Here is a 25582-nt window from a genome sequence, read left to right as displayed (position 1 = left end):
CTCCGCCCCGGGCTCGGGCTCCTGGCGGCAGCCAATCACCGCCTCGCGCCAAACCTGCCTTCAAAACTCGCCGCCCAATCGCCGCCCACGCCGACCGCGCCGCCGCCAATCCCGCGGCGGGCGCCCTCGCCCTGCGCCGGGCGGGGATTGGGTGGCCTCGCGGCCGCGGCGCCCATTGGGCCGCGCCGGGCGGCTTCTGCTTCTCCATTGGTTGAGGCGCGGGGGGAGGGGGGGCTCACTTGACAAAGACCGTCCTCTTCCGCCGTCTGGCTCTCCGCGCGTGCGCGGCAGGCGCCCTGCGCCGCACACGAATCCCGCGGCCGCTCGCTCCTCCCACGCGCCTCCTCCCCGGCTCAAGCGATTGGCCGCAGGCGGCCGCGCCGCCTCTCTCCGCTTGTCCCCTTCCATTGGCCGGGCAGCGCCCTTCTCTGTTTATTGGGCAGCTCAAGTGCCACTCAACCCCGAGTCTATGACGGGATCCCGTACCCCCCCGGGGCGGGGCTTACTCCCCCGCTTCTCCCCCGCTTCTCCCCCGCTTCTCCCCCGCTTCTCCCTTTTCATTGGCAAACTGGGGTGTCGGTCAAGCGGGACTTGATCGGCGCGAAAGGCGGCGGCGCCGCCGCAGGGGTGTCGCGCCTTAAAGGGACACGACCGAGCGCCGGCAACCCCCCCCACCCCCCATCCCCGGGCGGACATGGCGGCGGCGCGCGGCCATCAGCGCACGGTGAGGCCCGGCGGCCGCCTCTGAGGGGACGGCGGCGGCTCGGCGGGGCGGGCGACGACGACACGGGCCTGCCCGGGCCCCGCCGCGCGGAGCCAGGGCCGCCGCGGGGGTGAGGGCTCGGCGGAGCCTCCTCAGGCGTCCGGCGGTCCCCGCGGCCGGGGAGGGGGAGGCCGGGCCCCGGCCCGGGGCCTTCGGCCGCGGCGAGGGGGATGGCGGGCAACCCGGCTGGTGGGGGCTTGGGCGGGAGCGGGTCCGCGGCGGGAGAGCTGCCTCGGCCTTTAAACGCGGCGAGCGTGGGTGAGACCCCGTCGTACACGCACGTGTGTTTCGTAAAAGCCAGAGAAAAGGAGAAAAACACCTGCGCCCCTTATACCGGCCCCCTTCGTGTCCCCCGTGCCTGGGGAGCGCGCCTGGAGGCGAAGGGGAACAAGATGTCCTAACGCGGTTTGTGTCCAGAAATGATTTGGCGTCGTCTCTTTGAAAACGCCTCTTCCCAAGCCAGGTGAGGCGGAGTTGGACAGTTGGTCGTGCGGTTGCGGGTCAGCTACGCCAGCACGGCAAGCCGTTGCTTCCCACTGGAGAGCTGGTAGTGGATTTAGCCTCTGGTCGTTTCTATTTGTAAGATGAAAACGTTACCTTAAACTGAGGTTTAACTTCACTGTATACCTGTATCCTTAGGCAACGTGTAGGTGGTTGCACGCAAGGGACCCGAATTTCCTCCTTCACATTCCTCTCAGGGTGCTGAGCATAGAGGAGCAGCAGGACACGTGTCTCTGCTGGGGACAGGTGACATGAAGAAACGGAGGCTTGGCTGGCATAAGCACGGCGGGCCGTGCTGAGCTGGGTGGATGGAGGCTGCCTGCTTCCACCAGATCGTCGCCAGAAACCGAAGTTTCCAGCTGGGTTTCTTGTGTGACCTTTTGGCTTGATGTCTGTAGCTCTCTGAAGTCAGCTGGCTTGTTTGGTTGGGGTATTTTTTTGTGAGTAGCTGTGTCTTATGCATGCTTTGGAGGAGCAGAGATGGTGAAAAGGATGCAGCGTGATGGTGCACAAGATACGTCTTGTGAGGACTCATGGGTTGGGGTCTCACTCACTGCATGGTGAGCACCCAGCTTGGTGTTCTCTGTTGTGTGTGTCTCCTCCTCCTCTGCAGCATGGTCCCGTATTTACACCTGCACCAGCAAGAGTGGTGACAGAGGAATTTGAGGACTCCTATATCCTTTCTGACTGGTATTTTTTCTAGTGTGCATAGAAAAGAATGTCAGAAAACTAGTTTTAGTCTTAAGTAGATGAATGTAGGCTGTTTAATTAATTTAGTTAGTAAAACAATACTTTTAGGAAAAAAGCTGCCCACTGAAACCTTTTTGTATGTGTTGAAAAAAAAGAAAAAAAGCAAACTTTACACTGTCTGAACTTTGAAAATAGTTGCTTTTAAGCCATCTGGCACACTACAGCAGAAACTTAACAAAAAAATACTGTGTTGTGCCAACGTTTGTTTGGTTTTTTCCCTGTTTGATATAATGGCTTGACTAAGTTAACTTTTTAATGTCTGCTTTTAACTAGAGATGTTATTTAAACTTGGAGAGCTCCTGACTCAGTCTGTATCAGGGAGGCACAGACAGCACTTAAGTTGGCCCCTGGGTGATAGGGCTGTTCTTCCTTTCCCACTCTCCCAGTAACGTAGTACAGAGAGATGACAGCAGGCTGTGCTAATCGAGATTGTCCCTCCAAAATGGCTATTTGGAGAGTTTTAATAACTGGCTGCTTGGATGTTTTATGCTCAGTGAACTCAATACCTGGTTATTCTGGTTTTTTTCCCAGTCTCTAGATAATTTCCCCCCCCACCTTTTTTTTTCCCCCCGAGTGTGAGGACTATTGGCTGTCATTTAAAGCGTTACCAAGCTTCAATTTATTTTTTTTTCTGTTATTGTTTTTTATTCTGTTCTGGGCACCCATATCAGAACTTGCAATACACCCACTCTAATTTAGTCCCTTTTCCCAGGGCCAAAGTGTTAATACCAAAGGTGTGCTGACTTGGTGCCTTCATGCTTTTTTGCTACAGTTATTGCCCAAGAGTTTTTCTGCATTTTTCTGCCTCTTTGGTTCTACAGTTTGTTTATAAATCATTGTTATTTTTATTGTCCAGGGATCTAGACAAATTCTGTATGATAATGAGAAAAACATAGAACTTTTTTTCCTTTTTCTTACTGAAAACGTTAGGTATACCACTGAGATTAATAGCCTTCCGGAAAGCTTTCCACAGTGTGCCCTATTTCTATACTGCAACAGGGAAGTAACAATGTTATGGTGGGTCACTTTTACCATCTGCACAAGTTACTTGGTTTGAAAAGTGTACCTCTGCCCCAAGTTGCTGATTCTTATTTCAAAACTTTCCATGTGAGGTTATGTCTCTTTGTGTTAAGCTATTGCCGCTCTGTTTTTAATGTTCCTTTTGCATGCTTGAGTAGGCAGGTGATAGGCAATGGTAGCAGCGATGGATTTTGGAAGGTAATGTCCTCAGACCTGTGAAGGTTAAATGTGCTCAGTGTCACATCATGCTGGTGTGCTTAGCCCCTGGTAGGACTGCTAAGCTGCTTCCTTGGCTATTATGAGGCTTTAGTGTGGCTTAAGGAAGGGAAGACTATAGGGAGTACCCAGAATGAGGGGAGAGGATGTAGTTAGCAAATGTGGCCTAGCTGAGATTCAGATCAAATATATAGAGTTCCCTGATTTTCGTATGGTTTGGAGGTTTTTTTGTTTCAGGATTTTCCTGAGCATTGCAGCATGACGGTCCCTGTGAGAATTTCCAAGAGCAGAAATGGACATATAATTTTTAATGACTTGAGAGAAATCGAGGAGAAGAGCAAAGAATCGGTGTGATATTTGAGTCTGAGATTTGTGATGGGAAATTCCTTGTTACTGTTTCATAAATGTTCTCAAATTTTTCATTCAGGTTATTTAGAAGTTGCTGTTTGTGAAATGGAATATAAACCAGTCTTTTGTTTAAATATATAAGGAAAACACTTGGTAGCAAGTGGCTATTTAGAATGATTGCCTATACAATAGACAATATTTCAGCACAATTTTTTCGGTATTTATTTCAAGCAGATATCTGTACTATTACACTACCCAAATTAGTGCCTGTAGCCTGCATCCAGGTGAAATTTAGAAGACATGCAACTAGTCTAAAGCCTGTATTTCTTTTGCTTTGTGTAACTTGGTGTTCAAGTGTTTGGGTATGCTAGCTTTTTCTTTCAGTTAGTCTGCTGTTGGCGAGAAGAATGTTAATTATGCCAGTAAAAACAAACAAAAAACCTCCTGTAGTTTGGGGTTTTTTTTATGTAGTTATTTTTAATTCACAGACAAGATTTTACAGGTGAAACATAAAGACGTCTAGGAAGATTATGATGCTGGCAGCCCTACTTTGATTTCAAACCGATTGCCCTTTTCTTTTGACTGTTTCATGGGATACCTTTGATTTGAATCAGTAGCAGATGGTATATTGATATTTGAATCAATTGTTGAGTTGCTGAGGTTTATGTTGCTGCTGTTATTCTATTGCCCGCTGCATAAAGTATTGCGTTTTGCTTGGTTCATTTTTACTTCATTATTTGGTCATCTTATTCTGGGTTCATCAATTTAACATCCTGTAATGCTGATGGTATTTTTGCAGGAGTGAGGTTTAGGTCTTGATGTTAGCACCTAACAGGCTTTCATTTGGTTTTAAATTCACACGTTCTAGTTAGACCAGTATGGCTGCTGAGCATAAAAGAGTGTGTATGCATGCATACAAAAACCTGTTCAAAATATTTTTATTAATATATTCTTAATTGGGGATTAGTGTTTTAATTTGCTTTCTGTGTAGCAAGAGTTTTGTGCAAATGCAGTTATTCCAAGAAAAGCAATTATGTTGTGTAGGAAAATGTTATAAACACAAACTGCAAAGCATTCATAAAACTGTGCTTCGAAACATTGATACATTCAGAGTACTTAAGGTCCTAATTTTCCTGTCCACAATGAATCACTTCATTTATAAGAGGAAATTAGCTGTGTATAGGCTTTAAATAACTTACAAATTTTCTAAATTTTTTTTCCCTGTATTATTTTTCTTCCTCATAATGTGTTTTGGGTCGTTGTCTAATTTGCTATGAGATACTTACATAAATACTTTCTGTATTTTAATTAGGTCATGATATGCTCCCAATAATTGGTATTTGCAAAAGCTTAAAAAAACCCTGCCAAGATCAGCAATTGCTCAGTTGACATATCGGTGAAGTAAACGCTCTGTGGAAAGCTATAGGAGCATTGCATCTGCCTGCAGCCCACTTCTCTCTTAGGTTACCTTCAAATTCTGTTACTGAAATGTTTAGTGGTGGGTACAGTTGAGAGAAATTACTGTTGCGCACTAAAAATAAGCATTCATATTTTATTTAATTCATGCACACAAATCAGAAAGCTTAGGCCAGGTAGCCAGTTTGAGTCAAAACCATAAACGCAGTATATTAAGAGCCATGGCCCTTTGTCGTGGTTTAACCCCAGCCAGCAACTAAGCACCACGCAGCTGCTCACTCAGTCCCACCCCAGTGGGATGGGGGAGAGAACTGGGGGCGAAGTAAAACTCATGGGTCGAGTAATAATAATAAAAGAATTGAACTATACAAAAAAAGTGATGCACAATGCAATTGCTCACCACTTGCTGACCGATGCCCAGTTAGTTGCTGAGCAGTGATCCCTCCCCACCCAACTCCCCCCAGTTTCCATACTGGGCATGACATCCCATGGTATGGAATACCCTGTTGGCCAGTTTGGGTCAGCTGTCCTGGCTGTGTCCTGTGCCAACTTCTTGTGCCCCTCCAGCCTTCCTACTGGCTGGGCATGAGAAGCTGGAAAATCCCTGACTTGTTGCTAAGTAGTGTTTATACCAACTGAAAACATCAGTGTGTTATCACCATTCTCCTCATGCTGAACCCAAAACACAGCACTATACCAGCTACTAGAAAGAAAATTAACTCTATCCCAGCCAAAACCAGGACACCCTTTTGCTTAGAAGAATCCTATTAGAAAGCACATGGTTTAATGGTATCCTCACTGCATAGCATGTTTACGGCTGGGTGGTCCCCTCTGGTCATTGCAACATCCAAAACACAGCAAACTTTTGGAAAGTTGATGTAGATTGCTGGGAAATTTGTGGTCTCTGTGGCCATGTTTTTGAGAACAGTCTTAAGCTGATCTAACAGCACATTTCTGCTCAGAGGCAGAGGTACCTTCCTGGCTGTGATGTGCTGCTGCTTTTTTTCCGCTGATACCACTAATCAGGTATAGCATAAAGTCATCTTGATGTGTCTGCTAGTGAGGTCCAATCTAGTCATGGCATGATGGAAAATATGAATTGAAGCCAGTGGAAAAGAGAGGTTGGGACTATGCTGGGAGGGTGAGGTGAGGAGTGTCCCCTGCCCCATCTACTGTCAGTGAGCTACTACGTTAGATGAGTGGATGTAGAGCTGTGGTGCTGGGGTCCTTTATCAGGTTTGGCCACCTTAGTACAGTGTCTCGTGTGCAGTAAGTATAATCAGTAGTTAAGAAGGCAGCTATTTTCCAACTGGTTGTGTATTACCTTCTCACAATAAGCAAGAGACAGTATAAGTAAGTAGAAAACAAAAGTGGAAATCAGAAACTAGTATGGAAAATCCATTTTCTTTCTGATACTGTTTTTAGTGGAGGGGACTTGGATGTAAAAATGACACAGCCTAAGGCTGCAGGGAAGGAAGTACAGCTTTTGAGGTATTACAGTCTCCTGCAGCAATACTTCTACACATCATCTAATCGGATTCTACTTTTGTTTGTTGTGACAGAGAAACAAAAAAATGTGCTGAATAACAGCTTTTGTTTTGTTTTCAGGATGATCTGCACAAAACTCATAACTCTGCGTCAGTCACAGATGGACTCTCTGCAACTTCATTTATAGAATATCCAAAGTACAAGCCATTTATTAATTCAGAATTGCTACGCTCCCCACGGAAACCAGTAATTCCATATCCCGAAAGCAACAGCAGAGGTAATAGTTATGTGAAGTTGTTTTCTTACCTGTTTCCAAACCATGTGGTGAAATACTGTATGTCCACATCTACAAGGGTTGCAGTCTTTTTATCCTTTTATTGCTTCCCAGTGACGTGCAGGTCACCTGTTTTGTAGGTCCTTTGCACTTCTCTTTCTGAAGAATACCTAACAAAAAAGGTCATCTTACAGCTGGAGAAAGATGCTCCTCTGCAGCAGTAGACAGCTGTAAAATTGGCCGAGTACTTTGTGAAATTGTCCTGACATGTTTTCTTTGTCCATTCTTCAGTCCTCCTCTCCCTCAATCTTTCCTCTCCTGAGTTCACAGCTGAGTTTGAAATAAGGAGACTTTAGTCCCCAGAATGGAGCAAAGGAAGAGGTTTGATCCTCTTGAAATGGGAAGGCTTGTCATGGACAAAGGGTGTGGTGAGAATATTTATCATATCAGTGAAGACTTGGAGGATACAAAGAAGAGTTCAGCATAATGCTGAATGGAGCTCACAACACCAAGAAGGGAGGTGATTTTACTCCCATTTATTCTTCCTTGTTTCTAGGTTATTTCTTCTCCCTCCTTTCCCACTGTGGTCCTGGTGTTCATCTCCAGGTAAACAGATTTGTCTTGCCTGATCTGATGTGAACAAAACCATTCTTGGTTAGTTTTCGGGTATTTGAGTGAATTGCCTTGTCGTGCAATGAGATGTACTCCAGAGCTGCCCTGGGGTAAGTACAGGAGGCAGCACGGGATGTTGGGAGGCTAGAGCAGGACCGATCCTTTGATGTGAGCTGTTTGACTCAGGGTCATTGCAAAAATACTCCCTTTAAGATTGGAATTGCATGGAGGCTTAAGGGTATGGAAGAACTTGGTATTTTTTCCTTATAGGGAGAAAAGAGAGAAAGACTTAGGATGAATTCTAATCTTACTCAAACTAACTAAAAATCAGCATGATAGCCTCAAGTCCCTGTTCCAATAACATAATTTATGTCCGAATTACTAGAGACTTCTACGTTAATGACCTAGTGAAATCTCAATTCTTGGAAGTGCTTTTTAAAATGCAATATATGCTCATTGCCATCAGTTACAAGAGTGCTGTTGACACAAAACTAATGGAACCTGGTGACAGATAAAAAATTGAATCTGCGGGAAAGAGCTTCTTTATGAATTACTGATGCAGGCATATTTTTGTAGATTGTGTTGCATGTTGCAGTAGTGACAAACTTTTGACTTCCTACTTTTCACTGGGCAGCTTTTTTTGAGCAGGGAGTCTGACAGCTCTGAAATAAGTACAGGTTAGTACAGGTAGAGGGAGGCAATCTGATAAATTATATCCCTTTTTAAAAATTATGAAATGTCTTTATTTTCAAAAAATATTTAAGTAAATATGAATACATACTGAAATTTAAATCCAACAGACAGATAATCCAATTTTTTTGCATAGGTTTTAAAAATGCAAAAATGTTCTGGAGTGTGTATTTTAGTAAGGTTAAGGATATGGGAATTAACTTCAGATGGGAAGGTAGGTTTGATTGGTTTTGGGGGTCCTTACCGCTCCTCCCACCCCCTCATTTAAAAAAAAAAATCATCTTGAAAAATCCTGAAATTGAGTATAGTAAATTCAGCCTATTTTGGTTTGAATCTCTTTGCATTGTGTATGTGTGTGTCTCAGCATACATAGTTGGTTTTAACACTCTGGTAAGGATGACTGAATGATACTTGTCATTGTATTGGGTTTTACCTTTATTCATTGCTTGAATAGCTTCATTGCTGTAATTTGTTAGTCATTATTGTAAATATACAGAGATTTCAATTTAGCTCTAAGGATAACAGTAACAAAGCTGTTTATAGTTTCAGCTATGCCCTTTTCAACTGAGTTCTGATAACAGCAACGTAAATAAAGAGGGTACTGTTGGTGACTCTGATCCTGCAAACGGGGCCAAACTATCTATAATTTATCCTTAACTGTGACTGCTGTCACCCACTTCTTATTTACTTAACAGTTACCTTAAAGCACATAGTTTTTATTGATGTAATACTCTAATGTGCTATTCTCCATTTCAAGATTTGATGAGTTTTTACTCTGGAGAACTCATTCTGATAATTATTTTTCCTTTTTTTTGTAATCTGATGCTCAAACAAATACGCAGTCCCAACTTTTCTGTTCTTGTGCATTCAGTAATAAAGGTGCATTCTTTCTCTAGAGTGGATTTAAGCACAAAGGAGTGAGTTAATGTGACCTCACAGATTAGTCTGCTATATGAGCTGTCTGTACAGATGTTCCTGTGTTTTACTTTAACAGGACTGTATAGGGGAAAGCTCTTATTGTTATGGTTCCCTTTGCAGAATTAAACAATACAGCTAAGAGACGTAATACATCAGATTACCAGCAGATGGTCTAATTGCAAGGTGATATGAGTTCTATTACAACTGCTTTTCTTTTTTGTGGTGATGAATATATAAAGGTTTTGTTGATTAATTGCTAAAGCAGGGAATGGAACAGAAAGAGGGAAAGTTGTTTAGCACAAAGGATATGCATGTCTTGGGGAGGGGGAGGAAAGGAACACAAGTGCAAAATCAGAAGAATCAAAAAAGAGCTGCCTCTTTGGGAAATAAAAGTTTTTATAGCCTATCTAATAGCTAACCTTTATTCTGCTCTGTGACCATTCACAGGAACGTTGTGTTTGTGTATTTTTTTGTGCTAGCATGCCCTTGTAGAGGAATAATAATATAGAGAACTGCCACTGTTTTAACTATCTAGTTGTGACCTTTCATTTCCTTTTGATAACAAGTCAGAATATGCACTGTTTGCACTTAATCTACAGAATACTTATGTGCTTTGTTCTGGGAAATGGATTCATCTTTCCCAAATGTTTCAGATTAATATGTGCACCAAGGGCATCTATTTGTCTGAGGCTGGTTTTAGAATCAGTTATGGTTTAAAGGGAAGCAGGTCTTAATTCCTGGAAGGAGTCTTGGATGCTGGTAAGGAACACTCTGACTTTCTTACATAACATGCTTTTATAAAAACGTTTCAAGTTCAATGTTATCTTGAAGTGGTGATTTAATGGTATCTAACAAAGGTACTTGTTCAATTACAGCAATATTTTCTGCTCTGAAGAACCTCCAGGAAAAAATTCATCGACTGGAGTTGGAACGACTTCAGGCAGAAGAGAATGTAAAACACCTCAGCAGGGAAACAGCAGACTACAAGAAAGTACTAAGTGAACAAATGCAACACAAAGAGCATGACAAGACTGAAGTGTCAAAGAGAAATCAAGGTTGTTTGCAAACTTTATATAGATACTACAGAACACTGATGTGCATGAAACTTGATTTTTATTAATGCATAAAATGCTTTAATTTACTTTGTTCAGTGTCTTTTACTTCGCAATGTTACATGGAGTTATGAAGAAATCATGTTAAAAGCATACTTTGTTTTAGGGATTTGCATGCATACCAAAGTTCATTAAGCTTAATCTGTGAGTTTCTTTAGATGACCCTTTTCTTGTTTGTTTTGGAACTGTCCTGAAAACTTAAATCCCAGGAACAAACAGTGCATGATTTTACTTTTCTGCCTTCTGTTATCTTTAGAACTGGCTTCTCAGCTGGCAGCTGCTGAGTCTCGGTGCAGCCTTCTAGAGAAACAGCTGGACTACATGAGAAAAATGATCCAGCATGCAGAAAATGAGAAGTCGCATCTCTTGGAGAAACAGGTGTGTTCTCAAGATTATCTCAGGGTTAAATTATAAAAATCGTGACCTATGTCATGATCTTCTGTAGTTACTGTCTTTGTAATAGTTTTAAGCATGGATGTCTATTTCAGGCCTTTGCATACTTAATTGTGGATAATTTCCCCACTTAAATTTCCCAGCCTTTTCAGGACCCTGGTATTTTCTACCTTTGTGCACCTGTCTCTAAGGCAATATCAGACTCTGATATTAATAAGAATTGTTTGCTTCTGCATGATTGGCTTACTGCAGTAGCTCATCCTTATCCCTCAGTGTTATACCCATGTGCTCCTCCCTTTTGTGTTTATACTCTTCAGATCTTTGGGGATTTTCTTTACTAGTACTGCTTTTGCTAAACTGGTGCTGAAATACTGATTGTGTAGAAATAATAGTAAAATTTCTGTTTCCTGCCATCAGTGACTGAGAGAGTTGCCTGTCATCTAAAATGAGCTTGAATTTTGTTTTATAGGAGTATGGATCACCTAGAGCTCTCTGCTCATTGGTTTCTGTGGCTGTCCTATTTCAGTCTATTAAATAGTTACTAAATTTAAAAAAAAAAAAAGTAAGAAAGCTATCTCTAACAGCTGAGTAATGAGGGTTTTTTACCATGTTGGGTTTGGAGGGAGGAGAGACGCTGCAGCATTCTCTCTCATCTGAATCTGGTTGAGTGTGAGGTTCCCAACATTGATGGATCGGTGGCGCAGTTGCTCCCTAATCGTAGCACCATCTAAAATGGCACAGAGGAAGTAGTAGTTCCTTTGGACTGTTTATGGGCCTCCTTTGTGCTGCAAACACAAGGGTTATTATAGATGGTCGTGTTCTATTGTGCTTATAATTGTTTTGCTTTTCACTTTTCAAGGGTTCGTTGGAGAGAGATCGGCTTCTTGATCAATCACATGTTCAGTCTAAATTGGAAAAGCTGGATATGCTGGAAAAAGAGTACAGCAGACTTACTACGATGCAGTCCATAGCAGAGGTCTGTCATTTGTACTGGATGCTGTATCAGATTTATCTTGTTTATTGTAATCAGCACTAAATGGCTGTATTTCAATAATAGAGCTGAGCAAAACTTTGTGCTGTAGAGAAAGACAGCAACTAAAAATCTTTTTAAAGCTGAAGTGTTGTAAAAACTTGGAAGTTATTGCTGGAAGTCTTCATAGTCAGGCAGGCTTTAGGTCACTACACACTACAAGAGTTGGAGTTTCGTTAAGCCTTAACGGTATCTGTTGGTGTTCCTCTTTTGTGCTTAGCTGGTGCATAGGCATGGAGGATTGCAGGCATTCCTAAGCTCTCAACTTCTGAGTTGCCTTGCATGCTACTGAATGCTAGCAGTTATATTCTGTTATGACCCAGATTTGACTTCACTTGTGTGGGTTTGGTGTGTTTTTTCTTTTAGCCACTTAAGCTCCTCCTTAAAAAATGCAATTATTATTAATTATTTTGCTGGCAGAATTCTGGAGCCTGACACTCCTAGGCCTCTAGCACTGGCTGGCTGTCAGTGGGTTTGAACCAATCTGCCTCTTCAGTATTAATTTTGAATTGGTAGCTTTTAAAAGTTCACGAGGACTGTGTTTGATCATATTCATTCTGTGTACCAGCTGTGGTGTTGGCTTCTGAAATCTGGTCTGCATTCTACCTCTTTCTGCTGCTGCAGATACATCACAAGACTCCCAAGCATGGGAACTACAGAGTGCTTAACGAGGGAGAGGGTTCCACCTGTGAATTTCCTCCATCCAAAAGGAGCAGATAGTACATGATTAGGTTGTGGTATTGAGGACAGCTCTGGACTGTCTCAAAATGGTAGGCTTGCCACCCTGCACACCAGACCTTACCAGGTGCTGAAGTAGATGGTGTTTTTCCAGGAGTACATAAGGAGATGTTTGATAGTAAATCTTTAGTTAGTTGGTCTACTGCAGGACCTTTAGACACTACAGCTACTTGTGGGAGTCCCTGACCCAAGGCAGCTGTAACAAGCCGTTTAAGATCTTGAGCCCCCATTTTGGTAAGCTGCATTTATGGAGTGAAATTGCCTGCATTTTTTACCTGGGCCAAACTCTTGCAAAGAGAGATGAGTGTCTGCCAGGCCTTTTTCACTGTAAGTAGCAGTAAGTTCCTCCAGGGTCTCTGGGGTTGAAATAACTGGTTCAGCAACAGGAGTTCCTTTCTCAAGGGCTTTTACCATGTTTTTGACTGGTAGCAGCTGGAGTTTAGTGGAGCTGGATTGTTTGTCTTTTTGTGCCTGGCTAGTGAATGTAATTTCAGCATAACAGGTTGGGGTTTGGGTTTTTTTTTTCTCCTTGATCAAACTAGATGTCTTTGATATCTTTAGGAATTAGTAGCTGTTGCAATTAAATCTATTTTAGTGGAATTGGGTGTTAAATTCACACAATTTTGAATCAATTCTAGGAACTGAGAGAAATCTGGATTTAGCTCTGTCTAAAGGTCACTTTCCTTGTGATCATTTTGGTCTCATGAGCTATTTTCTGATCAACAGGTCTATCTGCCTCTTTGCTTGCAAGGTGTGTTTCTATGTAAGCATCCACGTACTAAGTGTTACCTTATAATCCTGAAAGGGTGATTGCATACTTTGCTCAAAACAGTTGCATCTGTTGCCTCTTCAATCTCTGCTTTAGTTGTGGCAAGTCCACATTTGCAAGTTTAATTTGAAGCAAGAAATAGATAAGCCAGACTATTTCTATACATGATGTGCTGAAATGGATGGTGAGATGGCTACTCATGAGCAAGCAATGATTTAACTGCTTCTGATTTCAGACGCTCTGCACAAGTTGCTCTCAGTAAGACCTACATACATTTAATCTCCGCAGAGCCACTACCTGGTCCTTACAAGTATTACCTTCAGGCAATTTGCCAATGTTAATGTTAGTTGTAAAAAGGAGATGCTGAAACTCTCATGCATGTGAAGTACTTGTAATTGGAGTGCTTGCCTCAAAAGCATTTTCTGGTGTATGCTTATGGCAACTGTAGTCCCGCAGTGCAGTCCCTGGATAACTGACTGAGAGGGTTTGAACGTGTTTGTCTGAGGATGGAGTTAGGTGATGGGGTTGTACCCTAAAAGTGCAGTTTGGGCTATGGTCTTGTGTGTGGCCAGATAGCCAGAATTTGAATGCATGTGTAGATGACATGTTTTGAAGAACAGTAGTTGGTAGTAATCGATGTTTTCATGATGCTAACAATAAGACTTAATAAAACCCCACCATTCTGTGAAAACCAGAAGTAATGAATCCTCACATCCTGTTGTGGCTGTAGACTACCTACACCTTTAGTTTTTCTTTTATCCTCTAATTGCCAAGTGGTGAGAAGCAACACCTGCCTTGTTCCAGCTGGGTATACGCTGACTGCTCAGCTGTCAAGCAGGTGCTAATTTGCAAGGTAGTGAAGCACAGAGATAAAACCTGTCTTCACAGTGGAAACAGAGAGTTTCACTCTCTGGTGAAACTAATTTGGATGTTTATCCCAGCAGCCAATTTTTAGGAAATTTAGGTGTTCTGTATGTTTGAGGTCTCATACCTTTCTGTCTTCTTTGGTTAAAGTTGTTTGACATTTATTTCAGTGACAACCAGAAGGATGAGTGAGGTGATTGCATGAAACTTGATTTCCCTTAGAAAATGAGCAAAAATAGATATTACAGTATTTCTGGTTTTTTTCACTCAAATCTTTTGCAGCAGGTACTGGTGACTGAGCAGAGTGTTTTAGGCAGCCCAGCGCTGACTCTTTCTGTGCCGTGCTACGTCATGTGATGGACAGCATGGCTGGGGAGTGTCTGTGTTCACTGTTAGCCAGCCCTTTGGACTTGCTCCCTCTTGCTGATGGACCAGTAATCTGTGTCTGCCTGAGGCTTGGAAGATGGATTGTGTAATTCGTTTCGCTATAAGCGAGAAAAAAAAAACATTTCAGGAAGTTAACTTGGATAGATAACTTCCAACAGGGTCTGAAGACACAGTAAGATAGACTCTTGCTGTGCAGTTTGAGCTGCACTCTGCAGCTAAACAGCTGGCTGAGTGAATACTCAGTTCATTTCAGTACAGAAGCATTGGCCCAGCTTAATGTCAGTCTTCAGTTCAAGCAGAAGATTTGCTTTAGTATTTCCATATTAAAAATTCTGTCATACCTAATAGGTTAAGCAAAGATCTTTGTGCGACTGACCAGTGAAATCAAGAATTGTGGCACGTGCTGTAAAGGGCAGAAGATGATTTTGTTACCTGGAATATCTGATCTGAATGAAGAAAATAAAATTAGTCAAAATGGTTCTTTTATGCAACAGAAAAAGTTGGTTCCTTTATATAGTGCCTTTGTCCTCAGTGTTTATCTGGGGTTTTGCCTTTTAACACCTTTGTATAACAGCTGGTTACTTGAATCTTGCAGTTAATGCTTAAGTAAAGCAGAACTGAAATTTTTACTACCTCAGCATAGTGAGTTTATAAACAAACAGAAGTGTACAAATATAGCTGTTACTTTGAATTGCATGCTTTTCTGACTAGTTTGATTAGTGGCTCTGTGAATGATAGTCTTTGGGGGAAGAGAAGGGAAGTTGTTTTGTGTCATGGGGCTCTGAATCATTTTTTCACTCTGCTGTATAAAATCAGAAAGTTATCAAATAACTTTCACATTGGGAGTTTAAGTGTATCCTGCTTAAACAAGGTTTTCCTCTTGTTGGAGGATTTACAAAGAAATGTGTGCCTTTCCCCTTAACTCTTTTCTTTGAAAAGGGCTTTCAAAAGAGTTCTTACATGCTTTTAACCATGAAAAGATGAAATCACTTCAGTTTTGCTTAAAGATATCTCAGAGTCATCATATAAACTTTCCTCTCTCTTCTTTATTAAGAAGGTGGCTAGATTGTCAAAAATTCTTCTCTTCTAAGAGTTTTAAGTTACAGATAATAGCAAAAATACCTTTAGTGATCTAAATAAAGCAAGTCTTCTCTCAGCTTGTAATGATACACGATACACCTTTGTTAGCCCTTTTGTAGTACAGAATCTTTCAGGATAATGTACACAAAACAACCTACTTCCTAGGGTGTTTTTTTACAAAGAGACAGACAGCCTTGCGTATTGTTCTCCCTGTAGGCTGCAACTTAAATTCAGATACCAATTGCAGAAGTAAAAATAGTAAAATCAATTAAGTTTTAAGCATAACCACTTGACTGCTGTATTTATGCCCATACAGACAAAATGTCAGCAATAATTCTAATGCTGAAATCTTCACTTAGCTTTAAGTTGTAAGTTGAACTGATACACTTTTGCTCAAGCTTTTAGTATTGTAGACTTCAGGAAGGAAAGAATTGTTTCATTAGTAATGCTATTATTTTTATTCAACTTTAACTAGAAAAAAATGAAAGAGCTGGAACAGAAGCTTCAGGAGGAAGAACATGCAAGGAAGCTTGTTCAGGAAAAAGCAGCTGAGGTAACCAACAGGAAATTTCTTTTGTACTGGTATGCACTGTAATTAGCTCCCCTTTCCATCAACTTTTCAGCTAAACTTGCTGATAGTGCTTCCCATATACAGAATAATGAAAAACTTGGTTTAATCTTTTTTTTTTTTTCCCCCTCCTGTCTGAGGTGCCAAATGTTCTGCAGTTCTGAGCTTTTTGGAAACCTTTTTCAAACAGCACCTGTGCACTGAAACTTGGTTTCTTCAATGAAGGAAGCTCATTGGAAAAGAGGAGTAGAAATTCAAACTAATTCGTAGTTGAGGATGTATGAGGATCTCTGCTTTAAATAGATCAAGGTCCACAAGTGTGCTCCCTTGTTCATAATTGTAACTAGAAATATTGTAGGAGGCAGCAAAAAAGAGGCAACATACTGTCAGTTATGAGCCTGTAATGACACTGGTCTTCTCCTAACCTTGAAATGTTGGGTTCATTAAATATTCATTGTATGCTGAAGAAATATGTAGGTAATGTGTGTTGTGGTTTAACCCCACACAACTACTAAGCACTATGCAGCTGCTCACTCGCTTCCCCCCCACCCAGTGGGATGGGGGAGACAATCAGAAGAAGAAAAAAAAAAGTAGAACTCATGGGTTGAGATAAGAACAGTTTAATAGAATGGAAAAGAAGAAACTAACAATTATAATAATAACAATAATAAAATTACAATAATCATAATAAAAGGATTGGAATATACAAGTGATGCACAATGTAATTGCTTGCCACCTGCCGACCCGATGCCCAGTTAGTTCCCAAGCAGCAATCTCCCCCCTGGCCAACTCCCCCCAGTTTCTATACTGGGCATGACGTCACATGGTATGGAATACCCCTTTGGCCAGTTGGGGTCAGCTGTCCTGGCTGTGTCCCCTCCCAACTTCTTGTGCCCCTCCAGCCTTCTTGCTGGCTGGGCATCAGAAGCTGAAAAATCCTTGCCTTAGTCTAGACACTACTTAGGAACAACTGAAAACATCTCCTCATACTGAACCCAAAACATAACACCATACCAGCTACTAGAAAGAAAATGAACTCTATCCCAGCTGAAACCAGGACATGTATTAGGCTCTAGCATTAACCTTTGCCATGAGTTTGGCAGGGGAGGGGGGAGGTTGTCTCAAATTAATCATGAATAATTGTTCTGTGAATGCTTCTAGTTGGGACTGGTTAGGTGATGATTTCTAAAGCCATGCCATGGCTTCTCTTGGAAGAAATAGCGAAGCATATCGAGCTCACTGACAGTAAGAATTATAACCTTAACTCTTCCAATAGATGGGTTGGGTTTTGGGGTTTTGGTTTTTTTTTTTTACTGTCAATAGAACAGAAGGAATAGCTGTCTGTTAACTATATGCCACAGGATCAACTGAGCAGGGTTGGATGGCTCAACTTCCTTAATATTTTGTCAAGTGTTAAACACAGCTGATGTCTTGGCACTTGCCTGCATGGGAGTAATGCAGTAAGACTAATTCTCTAACTTACTAGGATTAGTGATGAGTAGTGCTACCAGAGGAAGTATTCTTATTCAATGTTTACATTTACTTTGGACTGCAAAAGCATCCTAAAAACTTGCAGCCCTTGCTTTCAGAGAGCCTTTATCTTGAAAATTCTTGGTTTGCAATTCTCAGCTTACTCTTTCTCTGATTATCTATTAATATAATTCCAGTAACTCCCCTTATTCCCTCAATTAAAGCTTCAGACAGGCCTGGAAACCAACAGATTACTGATTCAAGCAGCATCACCATTGCTTCCTCCAAAAGCAAGAAAACCCAGGAAAAAAACTAAGCAGCCAGAGAAGGTAATATGGGGGGAAGAGAAGGGCAATTACTGAGGAGTTAAATAAGGGTGTGTGCATGCAATCAGAAAGTAGGTTGCCTCTTTTAGCACAAAGCAAAGGGAAAATGGGTTTGCTGTAGTGTCATCTTTGATAAACATTTCTCTTTTCTTTCTTTCCAGAAATGCTCTCTTACAAGCCATCTCACTACGCAGCCCCATTACAGACTGTGTCTGGGTGATGTACCCTTTGTAGCTGGGAAGGTGAGCTGCTTAATTCCAAAGCTTAATGCTCAGTAGCTGCAGCTCCTTAAGTGGCTTTGGCTTGGTGCACTCCTGACACCCAGTGGTCAGATCATTTAATTTTCTTTGACTCTTTTCTTCCAATTTGTCTTCAAAAGGCTTTTTGAATATCAATAACCTGCTGAACTGGCAGCTTCAAAAAGGGGTCCTCTCTATGCTGCCTGTTAAGCTGTTCTTGTTAGTGCATATTCATTCAAACAAAAAATACATTCTTTGCAGCAAATAAAAAATGTTATTGCTTTTAAATGTTCTCCATTATTATCAAGTAGGTTGTTGACAATGCCATTTGAAAGAAGTCTCTTGCTTTTCCTTCCAGTCTACCAGTCCCAGTCATTCAGTTGGTGCCAACGTGCAACACGTCCTACACCTGATGAAACAACACACGAAAGCTTTGTGTAACAGTCGTGTGGTAAATGATACTCCACTAGCAAAACCTGTCAGTACTGGTCATCCTGCCAGCAAAAGCAGAAGGTCATCTCTGCCAAAGGACTCTTCTTCATCCCAGGAAGAGCTCTCAGAAGTGTTGCTGACTTTACAAGATGAATTTGGACAGATGAGTTTGTGAGTTTGGCATATTCTCCATTGCAGATTATGAATGTAGATGCTTTATGGTTTTGCCTTTTGCTTTAAAGTTGGAAGGTTTTGCCTGAGAAAGGGGTTAGTTTTAGGAAGTCTCTAGCATATAATCTCTTTGCTTTACTGGCTGCGGAGGCTGTCATTTCTTCTTGCAGTTAAAGAGAGATTCTGATAAACAGTCTGGTCTCCATACCTGTGTTTATATGCAGCAATATTGAATTCGTGAGGGGTAGGGTAGAAGTGTGGTAACAGCCTCTGACACAGTAGTCAAATACTTCATTAAAGGACAGCTTTACTAGTCATTTTGCTTGTCCTGGTTAACAGAACATGAATTGTTATCCTACTGCATAACTGCAGTAGATGCAGATACACTAATTAGTAACTGAATGAGTGCTGAGATCATGCCCTCAAGGGGTTATTTGGTCATTTTGAATGTGTGATTTGAAGTTTGAAGCTACTTATGTTACTGAGGTTTAATGTTGCAGCAGCCTGCCACCAGGATGTGCTACTGTAATAATGCTGCTAACCAGCAAAACTGTTCTTACTGGTTGGTTATGGCATGTTGAACATGTGTGGCTGCTGATGCTATGGTTTCTTAGAAATGTTATTTCTGAATGGGGTGTACAAGCACTGGAAGCCAAGGGAGTCTGGTGCAAGCTTTGTTCTGTCTAAATTCCATGGTAGTGATCACCAGCAGCTGTCAAAGCTTGTCCAGGAAGCCCCAACCATTGCAGTGAGGGAAGATCTGGAGAGGGAACTTGAGGCACTGGTGGGAAAGATGGAAGCAAAGGCAGACCAAATCAGCAAAGTCCGGAGGCATCGGTTGCAGGTGAGTTACTTTTATGTTCATGGTTCTGTAGAGTTGCTGTCTTGAGGTTTGGGGATTTTTTTGTTATATCCTAATCTAGCAGCAATTGAATCAAGCAGAAATAACTACTGTAGAGCAGTAGTGCCTAGCTCTAGCTTTGATGTCCCAAAGTTAGTCTGCATACCTCCATCTTCCTATCCCCGTATTTCTGCAGAAAATTTCTGTCTTGCCATGTCACCCCTGTGCCCACTCTTCATCCTGTCCTGGGCAGTGCTTTCACATCTGTTCTTGCATTGCATTTTACACTCCTCTCATTCCCTGAATCTTTTAACAGTTCTCCTTTGCTTGGAGTAAATGACGTATTTATGTTTTGATTTGCATTTTATAAAACCTGAGATACCTGTTTCAGTTTAAAAGAACTTTCAAAATGTTTTGAATAGTGTAGCCTGTCCATTCAAAGCTATAAACCCTATTGATTCCCTATTTTCTCTAATCTTCATTCATTTTGGTGAATTTCTTCCAAAGAGCTTACCCTTATGGGTTTAATCTGGTTCAGTTAATACGAAACAAGATTGACCCTCATCTGACATAACTTATACACAAAATATGTACTGAGAGCACTGCTGTTGACGTCCAAAATGGACATGTGAAATGTTTTCACTTAGAAGCATTACTCACCTTTGATCTCTTATGATCTTAGAGGAACTGTTGCAGAGAAACAGATGTGTAGTAGTTCCCAGTTGTAATGATTCTACACATACAGAGGCTTCTGACTAGCTATTGGCAAAAGTTTTAGGAGTCAGGATTTAGGAAAATTGCTGCATGCTATAAACTAGGAAGGAGGGAGCACCACTACCTGAAGAGAGGGGAACTACAGAAGCCACCTATTTTGCGGTTTGAGAGTATGAGTGCGCCTGCACCTTAGACTGTCCAGTTCCCCATTCAGGCTTATGCCAGCTCAGTCTTTGTTGCTGAGTCTTACAAGCTGTGATTTACAGTGCTGCGTGTGGATACCAGCTCTTCACCTCAGCAGAGTTTTGGTATTCTTTTTAAAGCTATATCTCTGACAGTGACTAGCTATTAAAATCACTAGTATGTACGTAGAAAAATTTGTTTTCTGTTTTTGGTGGGTTTTTTGGTTTTGGTTTTTTGGTTGTTTTTTTTTTAGTCACTGGATGGTAACAGTGACAAATCAGCTTTTTATCATATATAACTTTTTCTATTACATTCATAATGGAGCTGTTCCCTCATAATGAACTTGTCAGTTTTTAAAGAGATAACTTAGTAGTTCAGACCATAAGCTGAACACAGTTTGAAAGATGTGAATACAGCAATGCTGTGTAAGGAAAAAAAATATTTATTATTCAGGGTGTCTTGGAAGCATCCATTTGCTTAGTTGGGTGAGATAAGTGGTGGGATTTCAGCTGTCTGGAAGAATTGCCCAACATAAACTGAAACAAGGTCACGGCTTAATGTTTTCTTTGGGCTTCTCTTTCAGCTAGAGAGACTTAAGAGAGAATGCAAGTCCAAAAAGACTTCTGCTAAACAAATAAAAGACAGCAGGTTCCCTGTTAGTGAGGTTAAAGTAACAACTACAGTAACCACAAAAGGGAAGAATGCTGGTCCCATCAAAGTGAAGCCTGGAGAGAAGAGTCGGAAAAATCTTCAGTTGTTGAGAGACATGCAGACCATACAGACTTCACTACAGAAAGATGATATCAGCTGGGACTACTGACTGTTCTGCAGGGGATGTTCTTGAACCATCCTGGTCAAACTTTCTCACATTCTGGATATAAAGCAGCTGCCTTTCTTGCTATGTGAAAGAGACTACTGTATGCTAAGTGCACTTTTGAAATACGGGCCCTTAATTCTCCATCCCTGGGTTTGACTGTATATATTATGGTCTAGCTTAAAACACATTCAATTTTTAAGGTACCCAGCGACTGAATCTAACCATAGGTCTCCACCAGTTCCTTTCGTGTTATGGTTCGAGCAGTCCCTCCATTTTCTTTCAGCACACCAAGCACTGCACATTTATGCGGGTTGGTGTACGTGAAACGCCAGTGCGATTTCACGCTATTGTTGAACTGTGCATTGAGAAGCTTCTCAAGATGCATCTTGTTTGAAAACAATGCTGTGACCTGAAGTCCTAAGGGCTTTTGTCAGTTCTGTTCTGCGTGCAGCTGTAATTACTCAAACTCTGAGAGTGTCTAAAGGAGAACAGGTAAACCCTTTTAAAGGTGTTCTGTGTAGCTCTCCTCAAAAAGCTTTCCTAGTTCTTGTTCTGCTACATTGCATTAGTCAGCATTGATGGCAGTGGATGTTTGAGTACTCACAAAAGGAGCAAAATAACTTTTCCGAATTATTTTGCTTAATGATTGATTGAATTCTTTTCAAGTCTGAAGAATGAAATTTTTCTACAGAAATCCACTTTATGAAGAAGCTATAGGATAGGGGATAATATCCTGTCTCCTAGTTCACAGCTTTGGGTGGTAAAAGGAGTGAGATAAACCATGAGTGTTTTAAACTGCAAGTGCCTCAATCATGCCATTCAGTCCTGGCATCTTGCTTTTAACTTGAAATACGTGCTTTGATGAGCTATCTACTTTAGTAGTGGTGCAGTTCATTTTGCACTCTGACTTGCACAGCTGAGTAAATGTTATTTATTATGTTAATAATGTAAAGAATTTCCTATTAATGGAATGTATAGGAGACCCAGATTATCTGTTTATACAGTTGAAAAATAATAAAGCCAGCTTGCCTGTTGAATTGTGGGAAAGCTGCACATCCTCTAAATTAGCTCCATGTTTGTTGCTGCAGCACTGTGCCCCATCCCTTGTGCTTTTTGTGGTGACATGACATCTCCCTGGCCAGGGCGATTGAATATGAGCCGCCAGCAGGCTACAGGTAAGGTGAGAGTCAGTTGGCCATCCCTGCCTGTAGCTGAACAGGCAGGGAACTCCATAGGGTCTACACAGGAAGAAGGGATTTGAATTTTAATTATCTGTAGGGGATCCACCCTCCTTGCATCTGAGGCACAGAAGGTTTTAGCTGTGAGGGGACAAGTCAGAAGCTATTAACCAGGCCTGGAGCCATCCCCCTTACCTTCATTTATGTTAGTGCCATAGGTTCTAGGTCGCTGGAGTAACCACCTGGAGAGCAGTTCGTTGTGGAGGTTCTGAAAAATCAGTAGCTGAAACTGCACTCGCTGATTTTGCTTGGGAAGGACCTCTGGGGATCAGCTTGCTCAAAGATGGGTCAACTTCAGCATCACCTCAGGCTGTCCTCATGCAGCTCCTTACTGATGGGAGGGCTTAGGGGTATTTTAGGCTCCATATGTGCTGTATACAGTGAACAAGGTGCCCAGGTGGAATTAAGCCTACTAGGGGTGAGAGCATCAAGGAGCAGGCATTGAGCTGATCCCAAATCATCCCAGTGAATTTGGGCTTAACATGAGTTAGTTACATATAAAAATGTTGGTCCTCCTTCTACACAGATGTTACTGTGCTAATGCACTGTAAAGTGCAGAAATTGTTTGATTTTTTTTATTGTGAAAGTATTTTTGTAATATTGAGCAGCTAAGCACTGTATCTGTATTAATACTGGTCTGTATAGGATAAGAGGAACTTGTCCAAAGATAAATTTTCTTTTCCTGTCATTCTAAATTTCAGAGTTTGAACCTTAGCAGCTTGTAAGACCACCTGCAGAAGAGAGAGATTTGGTTTTGATACACTAAATTTTCAGTGCTATTTTATTAACATTTGCACGTGCTACAAGTCCTCTAGAGAACCACATAGTTGAAAATAAACGCACAGGAACTTTACCCATTTATCAATTTTTTTATTAGCATTAAGGAAACCAAACAGCCTTCATCAAGAAACAAAATATACACACATAGTCAATTTGCTAATATAGAATAATGCTATGAACCATCTTATATAGTGATTGTACGTAAGAGCAGATCTGCCCTTTAACCTTAAAGCAAATCCAAGTCCTTCAGAAGGTATTTTGTGTGGATTCTTCGCACTATTGAACTGTAACATCTCAGGCCACCCTGTAACAAGTGCAGCAATGCTATACAGCCTGTTCCTCATTCTGTCAGAAGGTGGCTGTGGATTTCTCTGTAAATACTGAGACGCTGACTGCAGTAGAGCAGGCAGAAATGGAGACTGCAGGGGGAAATTACAGTTACTGCCTCAGAAGGAATGTGGCTTTTGAAAGGCAATTTATTATGTGTAAATTGGTCCACTCCTCTTATACTCTCTCAGAAAATACTTCTCTATTGTGGAAGAGAGGCTGAGTGAAGCAGCATGCTGACAGGTGTATTAAACAGATGACCACAGTATGGGATCCTATCATAAAAGAGCAACACAAGAACCCAGACCAAGCAGTGCCCCTCTTCCTTAGCATGGAGATGAGAAGCAGCCTGGAGTGAAGATCCTTGCACATACATAACTTCCTTTGCTGTAAGCCCGACCTTCTACAGCCCTGCACTTACCTGTTTGGAAGAGCAATAGGGCAGTCATGGTTTCACCAAGTGTGTTTTTTATCTCCACTTTTACAGCAAAATTTTGTATTAAAACTGAATTTGGACTTACGTTTAGTCAGGTGACACTAATTCTTGAAGTATGCTATGAGGAAAGAGACCTACACATAGGCCTCAGAAACTGGCTAAGCCGTTTAATCTACCAGAATAACCTTAGGTAGCAGTTGCAAGTTCTGCAGGCAGAAAGGCTTCTTTGGTTGATACACGCTTGCTTCCACTAGTTAACAGAAAACTGCAATACCTTAAGTACGCCACTATGATCCTGCACAGAAGCATTAAAATCACTAATTACGCTTACCCAAGCAAAATGAAATGACTGATCCCAGCAGTTCACACATGCCCCTTGGTATTCCACCACCCTTCCCCTGACAAGTAGGAGGCACTGGAGGACAGAGGAGCTGCAGAAAGCCCAGGGGAGCCATGCTCTGCTTCCCCCCTCAGAAATAGAGGTGCTTAAGTTGCATCCTGGCACACCCAATGTAAACTGTAAGTAAGTGAGACTCTGAAGTTGCACAGATGGAAGTAAACTTTGTCCTACAAAGTCAAGTCATGTAGGTTGCTCCTCTACCACCAGGTTTTACTGGTAGAAGCTGCCCTTTCTTTAAATAAGGCATTGTTTACATGGCTTCTATGATCTAGATAAAAGTGGAGGGAGAAGTGAGAAGAACAGTGATATGTTCCAGATGCTATCGCTGCTTGTCTCTAAGCATATTGGCAAATGCTCTCGTCAACACTGCTATGCAGACATTAATAGTGGAGGGTTTCATGCCTTTACAGCTGTATTCTAGGCTCCAATACAAAGCCAGATTTGGTAGTTCCTTTTAGCAAAGGGGAGCTTTTTCAAACTTCTGAGTAGATATTTTTCCTCCACAGTACTTCATTCTAGTGCACAGTTTCTCTTTAAAGCCGAGTGATTTCCAGCACATAAGTGAACAGAGAAAGAGCTCTAGGTTTCTTTTAGGTGGCAAGTGCAATTAGCTTGTATTATAATCTAGCCACTGAGAAGGTTAATTGCATAGGGGGCCTTGTTTGTTTGTTTGTTTTTGCTTAAGCTTCCTCTAGTGCTACAGTACTAATAAATTACCCTGGAGAGAAATAAATAAATAGATTGGCAGCTCCCAGACACCACGCTGGAAATCCAGAGGGTTTCAAAAAAGCTGCCCCCGTGGTCCTGGGAAGGTACTTGGCAAAAAAAAGTCCATACTATACAACTGTCTGTACAGGAGCGACACACTGTGCGGGAGAGCCAGCTCTCTCAGAGGATGAGGTGGAACGGTTGGTGATTTCTCTTTGCAGTTCCTCCACTTTCTTCTGCAGCTCGGCCCGCTTGGCAAGAAGCTCCTTGTAGCGATTATGGACAGGTTCCTGCAAGAAAATGCGTAGCTGAGTGCTGGGAGGTAAGCACAGAAGTGGAAGCCTGAACCACAAAACATCGCTGAGCTTACACACAGCTATGAGGGAAGGAGGGGTGGTACGTGGGTTATATCATTGTCTCCAGCCCAGGGGTCAGTAGTTGCTCTGGCTTTGGCATGCTTATTTTTATCTAAGGTGCATAGTGCAATGGTGGCTAAACAAAACGGTGTATTTTGAAAGATGAAAATTACAGAACTCTAATCTCTGACATTTCTGGGGGACACT

The 25582-nt window shown here is 41.8% G+C and overlaps 2 protein-coding genes across 6 annotated transcripts in view; one reads left to right on the top strand and one right to left on the bottom strand.

Moving 5' to 3' along the window:
* Window positions 1-596: 596 nt before the first annotated feature.
* Window positions 597-23221, top strand: CEP57 (centrosomal protein 57). Of its 2 annotated transcripts, XM_075050065.1 has the most exons (11): window positions 597-724; window positions 6623-6779; window positions 9872-10051; window positions 10365-10486; window positions 11361-11477; window positions 15845-15922; window positions 17632-17736; window positions 17895-17975; window positions 18331-18575; window positions 19275-19419; window positions 20897-23221. In XM_075050065.1, exons 1-11 carry the CDS (start codon window positions 695-697, stop codon window positions 21131-21133), a joined length of 1497 nt encoding a protein of 498 aa, XP_074906166.1. In that variant the 5' UTR covers window positions 597-694; the 3' UTR covers window positions 21134-23221. The 2 variants fall into 2 exon arrangements, with proteins under 2 accessions (XP_074906166.1, XP_074906168.1); XM_075050067.1 differs by lacking the exon at window positions 17632-17736.
* Window positions 23214-25582, bottom strand: part of MTMR2 (myotubularin related protein 2) — a 68040-nt gene continuing 65671 nt past the window's right edge. For all 4 annotated transcript variants that reach the window (XM_075050063.1, XM_075050061.1, XM_075050062.1 and 1 more), the window contains one exon: window positions 23214-25309. In XM_075050063.1, the coding sequence (XP_074906164.1) occupies window positions 25148-25309 (162 nt within the window). In that variant the 3' untranslated portion in view covers window positions 23214-25147. The remainder of the gene's footprint in view (window positions 25310-25582) is intronic.

Source organism: Buteo buteo, chromosome 18 (assembly GCF_964188355.1).
Source record: "Buteo buteo chromosome 18, bButBut1.hap1.1, whole genome shotgun sequence".
In the NCBI taxonomy this organism is placed as follows: Eukaryota; Metazoa; Chordata; class Aves; order Accipitriformes; family Accipitridae; genus Buteo; species Buteo buteo.
This window is presented reverse-complemented; position numbering and strand designations above follow the sequence as displayed.

Coding starts and splice junctions, on each gene's coding strand:
- CEP57 (XM_075050065.1), top strand. CDS start 695: ATGGCGGCGGCGCGCGGCCATCAGCGCACG. Junction 10,487..11,360: donor CGCATCTCTTGGAGAAACAG/GTGTGTTCTCAA, acceptor TCACTTTTCAAG/GGTTCGTTGGAGAGAGATCG. Junction 17,976..18,330: donor TACCCTTTGTAGCTGGGAAG/GTGAGCTGCTTA, acceptor TTTTCCTTCCAG/TCTACCAGTCCCAGTCATTC.